The sequence below is a fragment of the Struthio camelus genome, chromosome 3, assembly GCF_040807025.1.
Source record: "Struthio camelus isolate bStrCam1 chromosome 3, bStrCam1.hap1, whole genome shotgun sequence".
Taxonomy (NCBI): Eukaryota; Metazoa; Chordata; class Aves; order Struthioniformes; family Struthionidae; genus Struthio; species Struthio camelus.
In genome coordinates this window covers 12,318,741-12,339,319 of record NC_090944.1, presented here as the reverse complement: position 1 = coordinate 12,339,319, position 20,579 = coordinate 12,318,741, and the positions used below count along the sequence as shown (strand labels likewise).

The window sequence follows — 20,579 nt, the reverse complement described above, 5'->3', positions numbered from 1 at the left end:
TAATGTATGCACAGAAAATTGTAAACATGTAAAGAACTGAAAGCTTCACGCTGAGTTTCGCCATGCTCCATTTCCCCACCATTTCCTGCTGTCGTTTTAAAGCGATCTCACTCATCTAGAGATCCCGTTTGCAGGAACAGTATGCTTATAATTACTAACAAATCAAGCGGCTACTGTTGCTCTCCCGGTTTATTGATAAGCTGAAGAGAAATGGAAGGGGGAGAAATGACAAAGAGATTGAAAGTAAGCGGAGAAAAAGAAAGAGAGAGGGAAAGAAAGAGAGGAACAGAGAGGGTGATAGAGAAAGAAGAAAGAGAGAAAGAGGGAGAAAAGGAGACAGGAGGCAAAGATTTTAGAAGAGGGAATTATGAGAGCTCTCTTATTCACTCACCGAATGGAGTTTGGGAGTGAAAGGAAAGCAGTTTCTGCTGGGGACAACAAGAGCTAAATTAATGGGATAAAGTTAAAGCAGAGGTAGTGGGGACACCGTGTATATATATACGTGCATGCTCTTCTGTATCGTTACAATAGTTAGGGGAATCCTTAACCTGTCGGGAAAGTTGACAACGACTAAAAATACCCTGGGCATTACAGTTTGTCGCACTTCACGTGCACACGGGGATCCGACACATGCAGCTGCACACACGGACGTGGGTATTTGTTCACCCCCCGAAACCTCCACGTTGTATTATCTCTGGTACTGGCTGGGCTCTATCTGAAATGCTATAGCCATGCTAAACATACAGATATGATATAGATAGAGATAATTCATTCCGTGACAAACACTTTTTTTAGGCAGTATTAGGTAATTTACAGAAGATATAGAGGATAGATAGAATACATCTCTCTGAAGCTATGAAATTGCAATAGTTATGCTTACACCGCCTGGTAAGACTTTCGAATGGGTTTAGAGTCTAAATTAGACTCGAACTGATCGGTATGTTCATTTAGTATTTTTTTGATGAGCCACTGGTAAGAACAATAGCTGAAGAGCGCTCAGCATAGCAGGGAAAGGAGCCAGCCTGCTTACCAAAAGCAATTTGCATGGAAAAAATATCGAACACGTGAAAATCCATATTTCAAAGGTTAACTAATGTAATAAGTGCTCCAAAGGCCAAAGCGAGTTGGGTGAGATATATTTAAGCATTACATGGGGACCTCTCTCTCTCTTTAGTGAGTTTAGACTGAGATCAGATGTTCTTGGAATTGCTGCCTCTTGTTTAATTTCTCAGTTCACTGGACAGTGACCTGATAAACTGGGCACTAAATATAGCCCCTGTAAAGGTGCACTGGAACCAGGGAGCCTATGTGTTTGTCCGAAGAAAAATGCCAGTCATGAAAATCTCTCTGTTGTGGCAACGTTTTAATCTAACTCTTTCTTTCTTTTTCTTGATGGTGCACTCCAATGACGCTGCAGGACAAAGTACATGGAATACGCCAAATATATATAAATAAATATATATTGTATATATGCATACACACAAACACACATATACATGTGCGTGTACATGGAGGAAGAGATAGACTCTTTTTTTTGAATGCCAATACCTTATCTGATACCCCAAAGGAGTCTCTTCCTAAAGAATCAATGGCAAAATATCTCCTAATAGTATGAAAAGCAGGAGCGGGCCTCTAACTCTTTTATAACTGTTTCTAGGCCGATTTCAAACTATTTGAAACCGCCTTTATGAGCTGCATAAAATGCCTAGCTAAAAATAATAGAGAAATAGGAATCCATTTCACTCTCCAATTCCCTGAAGTAAAGCCACTCAAAATAATTTGTTTATACTGGAGACTATATGCAAGGCATACGAAGCAATATGTATATCTGAAATCCACTTGCCTTTTGGTTTTTCGCTGTTATAGAGCTTTTATTGTGGGGGTCTGGTCTGGCGGTAGGAAATGATCTGTAATAAAAACAGTGAAACACGGTTGTGTCTATTCCATACACTGAGGTTATAAAATTGGCAATTGCCCAGTAGTTAGCACTTGGTAATATATTAGGATACCCGATCTTATTGTTTAGCAGCTCCAGACGACTTAAATATCCCCTCAACCCTAATGGTTTGATTCTCCAGATATGTTGCAAATAAACAGGGCTTTTATTACTTAACTGACATATATTATAACTACCTAAATAGCTGGCATATGTGCATAATAGAACCCTATTATTTGCCGAATTGGTTTTGCAATTGATTGAGTGGGAATGGGAGACTGTGAAGTAGTATCTGCTCTACGAGGGTGTGTAATCAATTAGTCTTCTCCTCTAAAACATGCCCGCTAGACTGCCACTAGACTACCACCAGCGAATCTGCAATTTAGGAGTACACTTTCTATAAGGAAATGCACGTTGCAGCGATTCCAAAAGGAAGCAGCAGTAGCAGCTGTCAGCTCTTATTAACTCCTGCATAAAACATACCTTAAGTACGGTTTGTTATCAATTACTCGCAGAAATGAAACAACTGGGAAAATGCAGCAAGGCTCTCTATAAATTAAAGTGATTGGTTGATTGATTAGAGCACCTGCTGTAAATCATAACAGTTACACACAATTATGAGAGAGCTATTTAAGTTCATTTGTAAACAAAATTCATGTCACCAGGGCATTGCTCTCATTTTTACTTTAGCTATTTTTTTGTTTGTTTCTAAGTGTGTCTGTTTGCTATTATAGGAGTTAGTTCATTATAATCCCCTCGGTTACTCTTAAAATAACCTTACTAGTTTCTCAGATAAATTAAATATTTGGTTTTATCGTGGGCAGAATAAAATGTTTTTTATGTTGTTTTGTTTTTGTTTTTACTTCCCTTAAATATGTGTTACAGCAATTAGATCAGCTTTATTCAGGGACTTGAGAGTTGCCACTACTTTATGGATAGTACAATATGATCAAGATGGCGAATGTTATGGTTACACTTTTTTTTCTGGCGTTCATTTTTCTGAACTAAAAAGCTCATTTTGTTTCATAAACCAGACCTAATAAAAACACAAAGCAATAACAGAGCTGTCTTCTGCTTGCTGTATCCTCCAGCCTCGATACTTATTTAAGACAGCACCTCCCTTAGTATAGTGAATTTATTCCTGGTTCAGCAATAGAAATAGTAGAAAAATGAGCAAAAGTAGGAAATTTTCCTTTTTTTTCCCCCCACCAATGTGCCAGGCGCTGTCCATTGTACAGAAAGGCATAAGAGGGCTCTAGGCAAACCTAGACCTGAAACATGATGCTGGTCCTAACGGTGTGTATTTTATTCCCCCAGTGATGAAACAAGGCATATGGGCATGACCCTGTTGACCATCCGTGGCTCTTGGGGCACTTTCCCAGAGGCTTGGTGGATCAGCACCCCTTTAGGTATCTGGAGGTAGCAAGAGATTGAAATCCCCTTTCCTTTTGTGGTGTGTGTTGGAGGCAGTGTGGGTAGCCGGACTCCTCCGTGCCGTGATGGTTCATCTCTTCCCTCCTCCCCTTTTTCTCTCTCCAGTTCCGGTTCCTCCGAAATCTGTTACTTCTTTGATGATGAATAAAGATGGCTTCCTGGGTGGAATTTCAGTCAATACCGGCGAGGTGTTTTGCTCCGTACCTGGCCGCTTGTCTTTGCTTAGTTCAACCTCAAAGTACAAAGTCACTGTAGGAGAAGTTCAAAGACGCCTTTCTCCTCCTGAGTGTCTCAACGCGTCGCTCCTCGGAGGAGTGCTCCGAAGGTAAGAGGCCCAGGCGAGCCGGTGAACATGTGTGGGCATCCTTGTCTCTATCATAAATGCTTGGCCATCAGGAAAGAGGATCTCAGATATGCCTTGATCTTATTACCGCAGCAGGATGTGCCTATGTGTGTGTGCCCAGGGTTAGGTAAAAATACACTGTATTGAGGTGTTGAGAGGAATGCATGGAGCCTAGCGAAAGATGTGGCCATGTACGTTTTTTGTCAAGGCAGCTCAGAACGAAAGATCTGAGGCAAGCAGGTGTTTTACACCCTTGTACGTGCACAGAGACACCCTATCTTTTCTCCTTCTCCTCATTTTTCTCTCTTAGCAAACAGAAGATATGATAAATGCCACCGTGGACGTCTGGAAGTTAGATGTTGCATGATGAACCTATTGTCTTTCAGGGATAAGACAGCATATATCCCAGATAGCAGGAATCTGTGAAATATCCTTTATATGGCAATAACCACAAGGCAATTAACAGGGTCCCACGTGGCACATCATTGAAATGGGCAAGGAATTAATAGGAGAATTGTCAGGTTGGCAAGTATCTGGTTAAAGAAAAGTCATCAACAGGTAGCTTTGAAAGTCAACAACTTCTTTCTAGAGGAAGGTTGCTGGTGGAATTATTCAAGATTGGTCTTGAGGCCTATGATGTTTCACATTCGGGTCAGTCACCCACTAATGTGCTGGTGAACTGTGTGGAAGATCGCACATTAACTGATGTTATCAGTACTGAAGAAAAAGAGGAGTAAGGGATGAGCTGGCAGCCTGATTGCAATTCCTTCATATCAAGTGAGAGGTCATGTGTTTGGGTACCAGTAACAAGAATTTAAGCTCCGAGGTCATTGCCTGGTAAGACCAGCAGGGAGATAGGCCTTTACATTCTTGACAGTGACTGAAAGACTGTGAATTGTCAGTGTGATTTGTTTGTGAGAAAGGTAAGATAAGGATAAATCTCCAATCAGAAGAGGGAAGAAGTCGCAATGTGGTATAAGGTAACAGCTCACTAGCCAACGGAAGGCTGAGAGGGGGTAAGACTTTATTTTCTACATAGGAGGTATATGGCAGGCTGAAAGACAAAGAATAACATCCGGACAGGAACAAATGCATATAAATTGGCCATGAATAAATCGCAGGTGGCATTTGAAAGTTGTTAATCTTAGAGCACTAGAAGTTTTGTCAACTACTCTATTGTAGCAGTTGAGCCACATCTTTTTAAAGTTATTTTTAAATGAAGCCTGGGCTTTTCTGCGAAGAAGTCTGTTACCACATCAGGGGATCCGGCTCCATGTCTGGAGAGGGGCAAAAGTCCTGCCGCATGTACAGTCACTCATCCTCAAACGCAGATGAGACGTAGGGTCTCCTTAAATGCACTTCCACGTGAACTCTGTAATCAGTGTTCAGCTCTGATCCGAGCCAGTAGAAGCAGAGACTTTTACTTACAGATGCTGACTGGTCTGCTCATTCTGTATAGCTGCAAATGGAGCAGAGAGAACATCTGAGAGATATACTGTAGAAAATACAATTATCAAGGTAAAGAAACATAATTACTGAACTTCAGTGGATTTCTGGAGATGGCCCAAGCCATAATCATTGGCTGCTGCTGACTTCAGTTCCTATCTTGAATCTGAGTTTTAGACAAGCTTTTGGTTCAGAGCGAATGAAATAGAAAAAGCTGCTCTTTTACAGTCTGTTCCTATTCTGCAATCTATTCCTATTTACTTTGATATGAAATAGTGAGAAGCCAGGCTGGCTTCTCTGTCACTTTTGACTTCCTTCCGCTAAGTTTGACTGGTTAATTCTATCTATATATCTACATATCTATATATCAATATATCTATCTATATAGATACAGATATATATATACATATATATATATATATATGTATGTATATAAACTCTATATACTGAACAATGAACTATGAAAAGTTTGGGATGGACTCTGATCCCAGTGCCAAAACTCCCATTGGTTTCACAGGTGGTAAAATTTCACCCCTGGGGGTTTATTCTCTGGGTACCTATCTATATAGGCACTCGAACAATAGTTGCGTGTTTCCCAACTATAGCTCACTCATCCCTCTATTGTCCTTATCTGTAACCTCCGGCAGATATTCAAATCTTCCTTCAGGCAATCCTTTATACAGTGCATTCTACTTTTAGGTGTTCCTCCCACTAGCCCAGCATTGGCTTTGAGCGCACACACACACAAACAAACACAAATACAAACGTTCACGAAACAGCTCAATTAGTTTCATCAATATATTTCTCCTTTTCTGTTTATCCACAAACACACACGCACATTACATCCTCCCTTAGAGCCTTTTAGATTTTTTTTTCTCGTTCTTCTTCCCATTCTGGCTCTTTGCTAGAATAGCTGAGAATCTAATTCTCATCCTCTATCTTTCTGCCCATCTTTACACTCCACCCTAATACATGTAGGTATCGTACAATAGGAACCCAGTTGCCGCCTTCTATATCATATACATATACAACCTGTACAGTAATTATTGCTATCTGGCATTATGTTATTTCCCTGGATAAAAGGAAGAGAAAAGTGGGCTCATCCCCACTCCCACCCCTTAGAGAAATTAAGCAAATCTCAGCAAACTTAAGGAGAAACCAACACGCACAAAGTGCTAACGAAGAGTGAAAGCCCTTCCAGGCTCCACTGACCGCTCAGAGTAAACGTTTCTTCCAGGAACACTGCGGGGTTAATCACAATGTTAATTTCTTTGCAATTCTAGAGCCAAATCGAAAAACGGGGGGAGATCTTTGCGAGAAAGGCTAGAAAAAATCGGTTTGAATTTACCAGCCGGCAGGCGTAAGGCCGCAAATGTCACTTTACTCACCTCCCTGGTGGAAGGTAAGCAGGGGACCGCAGTTCCCTTCACACTCTTGCCTGCTCTGAACTCGCGCCTGACATTTTGCGAACCCAAAAAGTTTCGGGATCAGGTGGGAAGGCGCTGCAGAGGTGCAATTCGGGGCGGGTGAGCACGCCTAAGGGCGACACGGATGAGGATCCCCCCCCCGCCCCCATCGGCCTGGGGGGTAACTGGGGGAGAGAAGGAGGGGACACCGATTCCTCTTGGTGGCAAGTGTGTGGGTGTGTGTGTGTGTAGGGCAGTCCCCCTCCTCATTGCTATTAATTGCCAGGCTGTGCCCTTCCGCCTCCACGTCTACTCCCTGCTCTCGCTAATTCCCTCCTCCCGAGTTTATTTATGGCAGATGCCCACTACAGTATGCTCATGGAGGAAAAATAATACAGGCTCCATTTTTGTTAAGGCAAGGGAAGGAAATCTGGGCAGTTTAGCAGCTGCAGAGTGCAGGTTACCTTAGGATGACTAGAAGCGAACAAAGAGACGAGCCATTCCTGGGGATGGAGAGAGGGAAGGAGAGGCTTAGGTTTTAAGCGATTTCAAGCGAACTAATGCCGTTGCGGTGTTCGGAGTGTTTCTTTGATTTATTGTTACCGTACTGAAGAGTAACACTGAGAGCTGCTAATATGTTTAGGATGTGTCCGTGTGTTTATGCTAAGAAAAGTTGGACCTGCTCCAAAAGAACGTAACCAGAGTAGTATGGATGTAGTTATGAATTACGTGTATCTGCTTTATATGTACGCACCGAGAGGCGTAGAAATAATCCACTTATCTCTTCTGCATACAAGCACGCATACAAGCACGCATAAACATTTGCGCTAGATATTAACTTTTCAGCTCTTTTTGATTGAGTTATGCAGTGCTAGAGCCGCATGCAGAGCTGCACCCAGACCCGAAAGAGCCCATAGGGACCGGCTCCCCCGACCCGCTATGGGCATATGGCTTACGCCGAGTGCGCAAGGCATAACGAGGAGATATGCGATCCTGATACCAATCATATCAAGCGTGCAGCATCGCCTGCCTCATGCTACCCTCCTCTGATTTACCTCCAGATCAACAGATTACTTTAAAAGAGCTCCTTCCTCGCGGGACAAGCAGCAGCACTTGCTCGGGCTTTAGCTTGCTTTCTGCCACCAGTCAGGATTTGGCACTGCTATTATACTTTTGCCCGTAGCAAAAATGCTGCATCCAGCCCCGGGCGGGATGAGGGGCCTGAGCGCAGCCCAGGACAGGGCTCCCCTGCCCCGCGCAGGGCGGCGGCGGCCGGCGCCGAACAGCCGCGGAGCTCAGCCCGGTGCCCTCGCCTCGATCAACCCCTTTGGCGATTAGCGAGAAGCCTCGGAAAATAAAGATGACGTCGTACCGCAAGTCCTGACCGTTAAAAATAATGCAGTCCTAGAGTTGTTAGACATATCTGTTTTACGTGTTGGAAATCTTTCCCCTGGTCCCTCAGGCGGTGCTTTAAAAGGTTTAATGCTTTATTCTGGAGGGGGTGAGCCATAATCTGGTGGAATCTCCTTAGAGTCTGAGGGATTTTTTTTATGTTTTTTTTCCCCCTCTCTTCTTCTTTTCCTCCTTTCTTCAGCTACTGTGTCTTCTTCTTGTGGCATAAAGTACATCAGTAGGAGTTTGATGACACGAACCTCTGGAGGCTAGAAACCTGAAACCAGACAGGCAGAGGAAGTGACAGTTAGAATTAGAGTTAGAATAATTATTATTTTTCACAGGAAAAGGTTGCCATTAGTTAGTATCTTTCTGCTGGGGAAAGAGGAGTTTCTGCTGCATGATGGTCAGGTCGGATAGTGGACTGATTTCCAGCGGATGAAACGCAGCTCTCTGCATCACTATACAGCTGCGGCAACAATCGCGATAATGGTGCAGGCGCTCTCTCTCCTCATTTGTGGGGGTACATAGAAGTATGGGTATAATGTTCTGCAGAGAATGGCCATTCATATCAAAAATTATGCCTACATCTGTAAAATTTTGGATAAAGTTCTGATCTATTGAAATAGGAGTGAATTCTCTGCTTTAAAATAAGTCTGGGTCTTCCAGAATGTAGGGACTAAAGTAGTTCCCTCTCACCTTTTCACCATTTTTTTTCCCTTTTGGTCCAGTTTACTTGAAAGTGTGTGTGTGTCTGTGTGTGTGTCTGTCTTTCTCTGTATGAGTGTGTGTGCTTCTCCCACAAGTTTGCATAAGATCAGGTTGAAGCAAGAACAAACCTCATCGGCTGAAAAGCTACCCCATAAAGTTACTTCTGCCGACAAATAGGGCTTGTGGAGGGAAAATACGAGCCCGGAGCCTGTCTCTAAGGTGCAGGGGATGTTAGTGGGCTCCCAAACACGGCCCGAAAGAACTGATCTGTAGTAGAGGGTAGAGATGGGCAGCAGAAAGCTGCTGCACAACCGTTTGGGCAGCTCAGACTCACCCCGGGAGGGCGGTGATCAGAGGCTGTTAATGCCCCTCTCCTTTTGTCCAGGTGAGGCCGTTCATTTAGCTCGGGATTTTGGGTACATCTGCGAAACGGAGTTCCCAGCCAAGGCTGTTTCTGAGTACCTGAACAGGCAGCACACGGACCCCAGCGACCTCCACTCCAGGAAAAACATGCTGCTTGCTACAAAGTGAGTGCAAAGTTGACCACCTCTGCCCTCCCTTGGAAAAAACAAACAAACAAACAACCTCTAAAAATCCCCCCCCCCCTTAAAGGCTTCCTCTGAGCTTATTTTAAAGGCAGATGGAGTTGGCAGTCCCAAAATCATAGCGGTCCGGGGCAGGGGAGAAAGGGATGCTCGTGTGGTCCCTGTGTCACTCCATGATCCCATATTGCCTCCGTGTCCTTCTGCAACGGGGTTGCTCTGGGGTGCAGGCAACTGTCCTCTAGGTCGTTTCCAAGCCATCCACCCACCCTCGCAAAAATGCTGCATAGAAAGGAGACTAAAAATCTGTATTTTCCTTCCACTCTCATGGCTGCAGGGGGACAACGCAGTCTGTCTGTCTGTCCCTCCCTGCTTCTAACACGCACCCGCACGGCTGCTGCCAAATTGCAACGTCCTTCCCACATGGTTTAATTAAAAAAAAAGCCACACCATGTATTGCTAGTCGTCCGTAGTTTTAGCAATTTTGCAGCTGCTATTGCGAAGTGGGTGGGGAGACGGGTCTCGTGAATCTGCTACTAGATTTGGGTCCCCACCATCCATCTCTTTCTCTTCGGACTTTCTCCGTGGCTTTTCTATATCGTTTGATTTACACCCGGCTTTACCTTCCGGGCCGCTAGCTGGGTGTTTTATCGCTCGCTCGGGTCTTCGGCGGTGGGTGCTGTGCGTCTCTGCACATTTCTCTCTCTCCGACAGAGGAAAAAAACAAAAAAAGAAAAAAAAAAGGAGAAGGAAAAAAACCCAGCTAACCCAAACAGCTCTCATTTATTTCATGCTCTGGGACGTGGCTTGCTCCGATGACAGTGTAATTTAAAGAAATATATGGAGGGTTGAAAAATCATTTGCTCAAATTTGTCCAGATGTTTTTTAGACGTGATTGGAATTTGATTGCCCTTTTCCGCAGGGTCAGAAGATATTAATGTCCCAGAACTTTAATTGCTCGCAGACCCTGCTTTGCTCTTTGAAGATGTAAAATGTTGGACTCATTACTGTTTGTTCTCCAAATTCAAAGTTTCCTCTCTTGCACTTTCTTAATGGATAATACACATAGAAGTAGACCTTTATCTTTCCCCACCCTCTGAAACCTTTAACCCATCGGGAATTTCAGAGATTTTCAGAGGATGAGAGCTGTACACCTTTTAAAAGGTGTTTTTTTTTTTTTTCCCCTCCTTTTTTTCGGCTTTTCTTTTTCTCCCTTCAGCCCTCTTTTTTGTGGTCCCTGGATAGGCATTTGTCTCAAAGTGACTATTCTTTTGGGAAGACCTCCCTGCCCCCCGGGTTTTCACTTTGCCTGGATAGCTGTTGACTTGAAGGCCTCCTGGGCTAAAACAAAGTAAAGGAGAAGGGAGAAAAAAACTCATTAAAAATAAAAAAGGGAAAAATCTGATTCTCTAAGGCGTGGGAAAGCAAACAAGAGTCGGATATCAGATCCGATACATTGATTCAGGTACCTTCCCCCAAAATAAAATAGAAAGACCTATCTTTGGTCCTCATGCGAGGAAGTATGTGGCCCCAGAGCCCTGACATTTCTTCCTGTGGGTGTCCAGCCTGAGCCATCTCGAAAGGGGTGGTGCCCCCTCCCTGTGCTATCCCACGGTTCTCCATGCATTGGGCAGCAGGTCCAGGCAGGGTCCCTCCAGCTGGTGCTTTCCTTTGGGAACAGCACTGATGAGAATAGCTCAGGGCTTGGCTCAGGCCTCCGGACAGACGGACGGACCGCAGACCCTTGCTGTATCTCTCTGCCTCTCTGCTACCTAGAGGCACCCAGCAGGCCTGGATTTTTAGTGATGCTTCAGAGGCATGCACTGAGGTATCCATCTCCAGGCCTGGTGCTCTTCCAACAACCCCACTGCAGCAAGCTCGCTCCCTTCTGCTGAAGAGCCTCATCCTGGGCAGGTGGCCTCTGGCCTCCACCAGTCTCGTGGTGTGGGAGCAGTGGCTGGGTCCCCTGCACCACTGCAGAAAGGAAGGTGGCAAAAAAGCCCCAGCCAGGGGCTTCAGATCAACCTTGCCCTGACCTGATCCTGTCCCTTCCTTCAACCTTAGTTGTCTCAGAGACCAGTGCAAGCATGGGATGAGCCTAATCAGCGCTTTTTTCTCTTTTTCTGTCTTCTCTCTTCATCTTCCTCTCTTCCATGCAGGCAACTTTGTAAAGAATTTACAGATCTCTTGGCCCAGGACAGGACGCCCATTGGAAACAGTCGGCCCACCCCTATTTTGGAACCGGGCATTCAGAGCTGCTTGACTCACTTCAGCCTCATCACTCACGGCTTTGGGGCCCCCGCTATCTGCGCCGCCCTCACAGCCCTTCAAAACTACCTAACTGAAGCTCTCAAAGGCATGGACAAGATGTTCTTGAACAACAACACTGCTAACAGGCACACATCTGGCGAAGGACCAGGTAGTAAAACTGGAGACAAGGAAGAGAAACACAGAAAATGAAAAAAAAAAAAAAAAAAAAAAGGAAAGAGAAAAGAAAAAAAGTTAAATAAATAAAAGGAAAAGAGAGAGAGAGATAATCTTTTAAAAAATGTCTTAATTTTAGCTTTAAAAGTATTGGATTGGGCTTTGGAAGAATTCTATTAGGTAGGACAAAATAATAATAATAATAATAAAAAATAATAATAATAAAAGAAAGACAATAATTTAAGATCAGAGGAGCACAATGGCACAAGACCAGTGGTTCAGAGTCTCTTGCCAGGATCATGTGAAGACAACCACCAGGATTTTTTTTCCCACTTCTGTTCTTTCACATTTTTAAAATAATGATTTGGGGTGGGGGGGGGGAATATAATAATAATTAATAATAATAATAAAAGAAAGAAATGAATAACTTATTGGAAGAAATTGGAGAAACATTTTTGGTGTCAGTGCTTTGATTTATGAGATGCACGGTCTGTCTTACTGTGATTTTTATTTCGTGGTTTTTTTTTTTTTTTGGACTATGACCTGTTTCCACACTAGACAAAAGTATCTTCCAGAGCGCTCCTTTCCGAGCAACCCCATCGTCTCGTTCCCGGGCTTTTCCCATCTCATCTTGCCACCCTGGCTCTGTCTAGACTAGGAAAGGAGGTGACGCGAGTGGGAGTGCAAAGACCCAGACCTTTTAAGAGGACAGCAAAACCAGTCAGCCCTATCTGCATTCATGGCAGTGTCTTCAGTTAATTACATTAGATTGGATGTTTCGAGTCATGCTAGCTCAATCGAATTAGCTCACCCTATTTTTCAAGAACCCTTTTTTTCCTGGTCTAGACAGCCTCTCTGTTTAGATTACCAATGTTTACAGGTGTGTATGCACGTGTGTGTGCGTATGTGTGTGCATCTGCGTACGCACACACATAACTTGATAGAGGCGTCTGTGTGTACCGTGTATGTTTGTATATATATATATATATATATATATGTATGTATGTATATGTATGTATACATATATATATATATGTATTTAATATGTGTGTACAGCCACACACATTCATGCATGCAAACATACCTTTTTAATTTAGTACTTGCCTTTTACAGTAAAATGCCTTTTCTATAATGGGTTGCAAAATTCAAAAGTAAGGTCTGGCAAAATATATTAGTGCTATCTGGTTTCTTAATTTTCTGAGATCTCCTCTTTTTCTCTAGGGAGTTTTATATTCCTAACTATGCCAATGTTGCGATCCTTAATTTCCTTTAGTGGTGTGTATGAGATTCCCATTTTTTAAAGAACTGTTAACAGCAACAAAAAATGAGTGATATGAGTATGTAATTCTTTCTCAGGAGTATGCACTGTTTTATTTTCTTCTGTCTCCTAAAGCTTTGCCCGCTTGGCTTATGAGCTTCTTCAAAGAGGACTAGAGATCCCTACACAATATATCAGGTACAGAGAAAAAAAATCCACAATTCTGATATTCTGATACTTTTTTTTTTCTTTCTCAAATCAAAGCCAGTTGTTTCAGAATCCTGTAGGTGCACTTCTTTAAAGAAGCTCAAAGGGAATAATTTGAACAAGATTAAAAATAGAAGTTGAAATCGAGGTGTAACATTGCAAAGAAAATAAGAGTTGTGCTGACTGTTACCGCTCTTGCTTGGCGCTAGGGTTTTGTACACAGAGAGGAAAGGCCTGCCATGTGAGCTGGCTCCTCGTGATGGGAGTGGGGAGGGTTTGCCAGGGAATATCCTGATTTCTGATCTCAGGCTGAGGAAATCTGTTTCTCGTAGAGAGCTTTTTAAAATGTCTTGTGACTCTTGCTTTAGAACAAGTTGGGGTGGTAGGGGGAAGAAATTCTTAACTCCAATGTTTTTCTCAGTGGTTTGGTGTGTGACAGGATGTCTTATGCATATGATTTTGGGGGGTGGAGGGGAAGTCTGCTCTCTTTCTCTCTCTTGTTGTGTGTTTTTTTTTTTTTTTTCTTAACATACCTTTCTTTGTCTTATATGGTAAAATAATGCTAAAGTGTAAGGATATGAATTTCTGTTTGGGTTATGCCATACTGGGCAATTGCATATGTTGCTCAGTGGGGTAGGATTCATGTACTAACACATCTTTTTGCTTATGTCAGAACAGTTACTGGGTGTGGGTAAAATCTTGGCTCTCCCGGAGTCCCTGGCAAAACTCCTGGGAGGTCAGGTCTCCCCCCACCCCGTGCTCCCTTTTAAAGCCACAGCTCCAACCTGGGCAGCCTGAGAGTGGGGGAGAGAGAGGAGATAGGCATGCCTTTGCCTTGCTTTAGTTTCTAAAACTAGAAAAAAAAAGTCTTCAAAAATGGATAGCAGAGAAGAACTAGTTCAGAGATGTGTCTTTTCAACAGTCTTTTCCTAAACAAGCAAATGAGTCTCTTGATTCCCACCCTAAATGTCCTTAGCTGCTTGGGAAAGGTCTATAATTGAGTCCTGCTCTATTTTAAATTCCAAAGGTTTATCTTCGTGCTGAAGTTCTTGTCCTGTCCCTGTGCCTTGGGCATGTGTATAGCAGTAGAAACACAGGAATCCTACTGATTTGCCTAGCTCCAGAGAGTGCCATCCCCGCTGAAGCTGGCCCTCATTCATATATCTTCGATCCTTCTGGGGCAGAGCATCCTCATATGAGAGAAGGGGGAAACTGAGGCAGGTGGACTTCTCTGTAGGCTCCTAGCAGGAGCTGGGGTAGCCTTTAATCCTGGCAGTCCCCTGGCAGGTAGCAGTGGGCTTACACCTCTTACAAATTGCAGACTCCTATGCATGTCCCTAAAGGTGATGTGGATCCCTGAGGGACCTAGATGTTGGGGATCCCTCACCAGGACGTAGAGAACCTCAGATTGAGGGGCAGACCCCAGGTAGCCCAGACCCTCTGAAGCCCAACCCTTTGCCAATCAGCCTCCTGATTTTGGCAGGTTCACGGAGAAGAATAACCCTGGCTCCAGTGCAAGGCGAGCTCCAGCCATGTGATACGAGGACAAGGGAAGGGGTGTGTGTCTATGGACAAGGGGAGGAACAAATGGGTATAAATCCCCGTGACATCACTCGAAAGGCACGTCTCCCTCCTCTGCCACACGAGACAATCCTAGTTATCGAAGCCAAGTGCTGAGTGCTGCACGCAGCTCTGCCTGTAAAGCAGCCTTTGCAAGGAGCCCACAGGCCGAGCAAACCCTTCAAATCCTCCAGCATCTTACCCCGGATTGGGCTCCCAGGTGCTGGGGAGACCCCAAGCTAGTGTTCAGTCTTCCAGCTCCCAGGCAGTGCACCCAAGGACAGAGGTATTCACTCCCTGCCACTGAGGAGCTTGCAATTGAATGGTTTTGGAGATGTTGAGAATGCTCCTTCCTTTTAAAAGCAGGTGAAGATAGTATAGTATATCACACCATCACGATGAGCTCACGGGAAGGGGGGGGGGGGACTGTGTGCAATTTCTTGAGCAAAAAGCTGCATGCACATGTGTGCATGTACATGCATATGTGAGGGCCTGCTCCTGCTGCTGCTGAAATCTCCCTTAGGTGCAGATTGGGTCACTTGGAGCAGGATCCAAACCCTGGGAAGGTCGAGGGGAGAGTTTCGGTTGACTCCTGGCAACTTTGGATGTGCCCCTCATGCCTTCTACCTCGAAGACAGACTGCAAACACCAGGTCATGTTTTGCTCAGGCAGAACTAAAGAGAATGCAAACTTCTCTGTTTTTGGCGGACTCCCCTCATCTGCTGCCCAGAGTCCTGAGACAAAGTCCTCGAGGTTTCTATATCAAAAGCAAACAGGCAGAAAACATGGCATAGGAATACACCCGTTCCTATTCTTCCCCATAGTCAAGTGCTGGCCCCAGAGGGAAACATCCCTTGCTTGCTCACTGCTCTCAGTGCTGAGGTCCTCCCAAGAGCTAAATGCAGCCTCCTGCTCTCCAGGTACCGCCACAGCCTCTCCTAATTGAGTGGCATTACTCTGCGCACTCCCATCCTGATTTCTCGTCTTGGCCGAGCACCTCAGCCATTTATCTGATAATTGAGTTATTAAAAGATTTGATTTCCTCGGGATGATAAATCAATAAACAGGGGGATTAGCATGGCAGCTCTGCTCTTTAACTCAAGGGAAAAGTTTTGAGGAGAGACCGTGAAAAGTTTGTTTTCAAACCAAACAGGTGGGTTACTGTAAATTTTATTTCATTTTTTGCCTCACTGTTTTTTTTTTTCCTTTGTTGAATACAATTCTCTATTTTCCATTGGAAAGATCTTCGTTTACTTATGTTCTCTGACTTTTTTTTTTTATTGTTATTCACACAAAGTGTGAAGGAAATGAGAAGCCAATTTTACGGTAATCCCTTTAAAGACGTCTTATTTCTTTAAAACCGGGTCGTGTCTTGTCCCACCGAATAGAAATTCTCTGTGAGAAGCTCTGTTAAAGTCTCATAGCATCGTAACCTCCACGGCCACACACCAGCTAGGCGGTGGAAAGGACCCTCCAGCTCCCATAGGAGAAATCCCAGTCTTGTATCCAGAACAACTGCCCCCACCCCAAATCCCCAAATTTCTACTTTTGGGGGTGAGTGGATGGGGGAGGGGGAAAGGAAAGGATGCTTTTAAGACCATTAGCTGTGCCCAAGAGCTTATTACCTTCTCCTGCTAATCTCTCTCCGACCGGTTTAACACGCAGTCCTCTCTTTTAGTGTTCTGGGAGAATTTGGTGCTCGTTTCAGCTGCCGGGAGCAGGGAGCAGCTCTCCGCCTCCCTGTTATCCAGCCAAGCGCCCCTTCCCCTCGGGTTTCCCTGGGTGAGAGACACCCTAGGCTTTTTACAGACAATATATTTTTCTTATACAACAACAAAAGTAAAAGAAAAGGTCCCCAAACACACTGGCAAGCGCCTAAGCATTTCGAGAGAGACTAAGCCTTGTGTGCCAGCCATAAGGAAAGGAAAAGCAAACGAATGCAAAACTATGAAAACGCGAAAGAGAAACCGGAAAGACGAAAAAAAAAAAAAAAGACACCATTCTCCTTTTTGTGCCCTAAATGATCCCTTTCACCTCCTCTTCCTGAAAAAAAAAAAAAACAAAAACAAAAAAATCTGACCATGCAGTGAGAAATATCAGTTTATCGACTCTTCCTGAGAAGAAATGCGGAGAGGCATTCAGTATTGAGTTTGTATATATTTATTTATGCTTAATTTAACGGGAATGTGTAAATATGGCGAGCAAGTAGTTTTTGGGTTATTTATCTGTGAATCTATACCTCTGTGAACGGGTGGGGGAATTTAAAAACAAAAAGAGAAAAAAAAGAAAAAAATGAACAAAAAGAAAAAACAAAACCAACAAAAAAAACCGCTTGACTAGATAGTATCCTATCTGAATCTTTTCTGTTCTTTATAGACAAGCTGTTATGGTAATGGGTAGAAATTGGTTTCTTGTCCAGTGATGACCTGATTTACATAAATAATAAGAATAAAAAAAAGATTGTTGTGTTTTGTTGTATTTTCCTCTTCAGTTTTTTTGAATGTTGGTGCTGCTTCGGTTCTGCAGACGGATTTACTTATAACGCCAAGAAGTCTTTATTTTCCCAATCTAGGCTTTGGGGAAATTCAGGACATGTCTCTACATCAAAAAAAAAAAAAAAAAGACAATAAATATTGCTTCTCAGAAATGTTGGTATTTTATTTCTGTCTGAGTCAAAAGTGTCCATATTTTTACCACTCTTACCTCTTCCTCTTCATTCTAAGCAGACCTATAATAAACCTCATGTCATGTTAACGTGATCTTTCGTTTCATTTTGCCTTTACTAGCAAAATTCGGAGTCTTCTTTCCCTCTTCCAAGTATTAGCCAGTAAAACAAAATTTCATTTATTATTACAAAGCTTCAATGACAGGAACCGTTTTGTCCGCGATCCCCACTGCTCTGTTACTATACTTTTTCACTTCTGTATATGTGCATGTGAGTGTGTATGTATGTATATTTATTCTGTAATATACAGCTCGGGCGTGATGTTCATATTCACAACGTAGGATTACTTTCTAGCTTTAGGTCTACCATTGCAGCAACATTGCAAAGGGAAATATTAACCTCCCCCCCACCCCCTCCAAAAAAACCCTCCATTCCCCAGTCGGCTTTATTTGGGTTTGTAATCGACACACATGAAGAATAGATGAGCAGCTCAGGGTAGATCCTGATCTCCAGGGCTAACCTGGAGCCACTCTGGAGCGACTCAGGATTTACCCTGCGGCTGGGAAATGGGATTGAGGGGGTGGGTTAGGACCTCCCGATGTTTTTTTGTTTGTTTGTTTGTTTCCAGCTCTATCATTTTTTGTCCCTGTAAATCAGAGCTGGAAAGGACCGTCGATGTAACCCTCCACACAGTCACCCTGAAAGCAGATGCACACGTGTGGAGCCCTGGGGGTGGGAGTGGTTTTCAAGCGTGACATTTACGGTGGTGAACTATTTTAGTTAAACACCCGTTCTGAAGGGTTTGATGTGTTTGCTGGTTTTTCAGAAGAAAGCAGTAGACGGAGAAACGCAGGAGCCGTAAAAGGCAGTATAGATTGGGTTTTGCAACCTAATATTTCTCGCCTGGGTGGGAGTCGGGGCGGGAGGAAGAGCAAAAAAAAAAAAAAAAATCTATCCCCACCTTCAGCTCCCAAACTACCTCCCTTCTCCCTCTCCTTCCAGCTTGGACTACAGGAGCAGACTCAGCTGATCGCCCAAGGTGTCCAAAATAAATCCTAATAAAAACCAAAAAGCATTGCAAACAACCGGCCCCAAAGTCTGTTTTCTGCGGAAGCTTTCGAGGCTCGGCTGCTTCGGCTCCAGCCGGGCTTGGGCTCAGCCGTGACCTACTTTCCTCTCCTTCGCGGTGCGATGGCAAAAGCGCCGGGAGCGAGTTTGCGGGGCCGGGGATGGAGGCGGCGGGCGGCGGCGGGGATGGGCTGCGGCGGCGGCGCCCGCGGTCCGAGCGGCCCGCGGGGGGAGGAACGAGGTGCGGGGAGGCGAGGAAGGGCGGCCGCAGCCCTGCCAGCCACAGAAAAAAGAGGAATCCCCCTCTTCTTCCTCCCTACCGGGGCACGGCGAGGAGTGGAGACCAGTCACCCCCCCCCCCGCAAAACACCCCCCGGGGGCCCAGCTGCAGGTGTGGGATGAAGGAAACCCTCAGGCAAGGAGCGCTAGGAAGATCAGCCACGCTGGAGCTGATTTCCAAAAGCAAGGAGGCATGCTTCTCTCTCTCTCTCTCTCTTTTTTTTTTTCCTTTCAGTTGTTGTTTTAATTGCGCTGATGATATTATTTTTAGTAGAGCATATGTTTTGCATGAAACGTTTCAAAACAGCTCTCGAAGTTCCCAGCGGAGTCTGGGAGGGCCGTGGCGAGGAGCGGGGGCGGGGAGAGGGAATCAGGAAGTTCCTCTCTTGTCCAAGGACTGTGCAACAGTTATGTAAAAAGGGGGGGGGCGAAAAAAAAAATAATAAAGGAGAGCGGGGAAAGCTCTTTTACAGCTCGGCAGAAGCGCTCGCTTGTACAAACCGAGGGCTCCCTTTAAAACGCGACCAGACGAGACGAGAACGGGTTCAGCCTGTCCCCGGGAAGTTTCCCAAGCTCCCAGCCACACTCTCGAGGTTGTACATCGAGGCATATATGCAATATATAAAATATTTTAAAATAAGTATTCTCCTCGGAGGGGAAGGGGGGGGTTGCTATGCCCTAACCTGCAGGGGCCGGGGTACAGCTCCAGCCCCAGGTGCTCTTCGTGCCCCCCGGCGAAGAGGGGTGGGCTCAGACACAACTGGATCTGGATATGTAGTGTCAGGGTGTCAGGACAAAAAGAAATATTCCTAATGATCTTCTCTGCTCCACTACCTTTTCCCAAAGGTCTTCAACAAATCAAGATCAGGTTCGTTCGTTCTTTCTTTTTCTTTCGTTCTTTCTTTCTTTCTTTCTTTCTTTTCTGTCTATCTATCCATCTATCAATCAATCTATCAGTCTCCTGCTCTTTCTCGTCTTAGGGCTTCTCCCTCAGCTAAGGTTAAAAATAAATGAATAGCAGCAGTAACCTAGCTCATCAAAACTTCCCCCTCCCCACCGGTCTGATGCTATAATCTGCTTTCCCAGTCATCACCGGCGGGGACCTTCTCTCTGTTTCTCCTGCCTTGCCCCAGTCTCTTCTTTAAACTCTAGGCAGTTCTACTTTCCATTACAAAACTTCACCTTGATTTATACAGTCATAAACATCATTTTTTTTCTTCCATCCCTTTGGGGTGAACTCCTTTCTTTTCTTTCTTCCTTCCCCCTCCCCCTCCCCTTTTCCCTCCCCACCTGCATGGTATGGCCCACATTTATACGAGACCTCATAAATAACATCTGGTGTCCCTATGATGGGACTAGTCAAATGTCTTAAATAATCCCCAGTACCAATTTATTCATTGAATTCCTTTGTTTTCGCTGTCTCTCTCATAAACAGACATCCACAGGCATTTTTTTTTTTTCGCCGTGGCTGGACGTGTGCATGTGTATGTGCACAGCTGTACCCAGGACATAGTGTTACATCGTGTATCAAAGAAAAGCGACCCTCTACTGCGCGCCTTGCGGAGTCGCTCCCACTCACATACCACTGCTGAGTTTTACAACTTAGAGAGAGGGGAGGGGGAAAAAAAAGCATCTCATTTTTGCCTTCGGAATTAAATTCTTGGAATAAACTTGAGCCAGCGACCTCCTCGCTGGGTGCTCCCAAGTGCAGGGCTGTGATTTTTTTCACATCTGGGCAGGAGGCGAAACCTGCCCCAGGCCCTGGGGGCCCTGGGTTGGGGGGGGGGCAGCTTTGCTCCTTCCAGCCGGCCTGGGCCCTGGGTGGGATCTAGAATATCCCCGGTGAATATCCCCCCTGAATCTCCACAAATCAAAAAAAAAAAAAAAAAACCCGACAACCAAAAAACT

General features: G+C 44.6%; 1 protein-coding gene across 6 annotated transcripts in view; it reads left to right on the top strand.

The window, feature by feature from the left end:
* TFAP2B (transcription factor AP-2 beta) overlaps positions 1-18,403 on the top strand; it is a 33,360-nt gene extending 14,957 nt beyond the window's left edge. For 3 of the 6 annotated variants that reach the window (XM_068936964.1, XM_068936965.1, XM_009676886.2), the window contains 4 exons: positions 3,476-3,695; positions 6,443-6,561; positions 9,054-9,195; positions 11,370-11,821. In XM_068936964.1, coding sequence (XP_068793065.1) covers positions 3,476-3,695; positions 6,443-6,561; positions 9,054-9,195; positions 11,370-11,670 — 782 coding nt within the window. In that variant the 3' untranslated portion in view covers positions 11,671-11,821. Of the gene's footprint in view, positions 1-3,475; positions 3,696-6,442; positions 6,562-9,053; positions 9,196-11,369; positions 11,822-13,027; positions 13,123-14,582; positions 16,618-18,326 lie in introns of those variants that run through there. The other 3 variants (XM_068936963.1, XM_068936962.1, XM_068936961.1) reach the window with 3 other exon arrangements.
* The last annotated feature ends 2,176 nt before the right edge of the window (positions 18,404-20,579 follow it).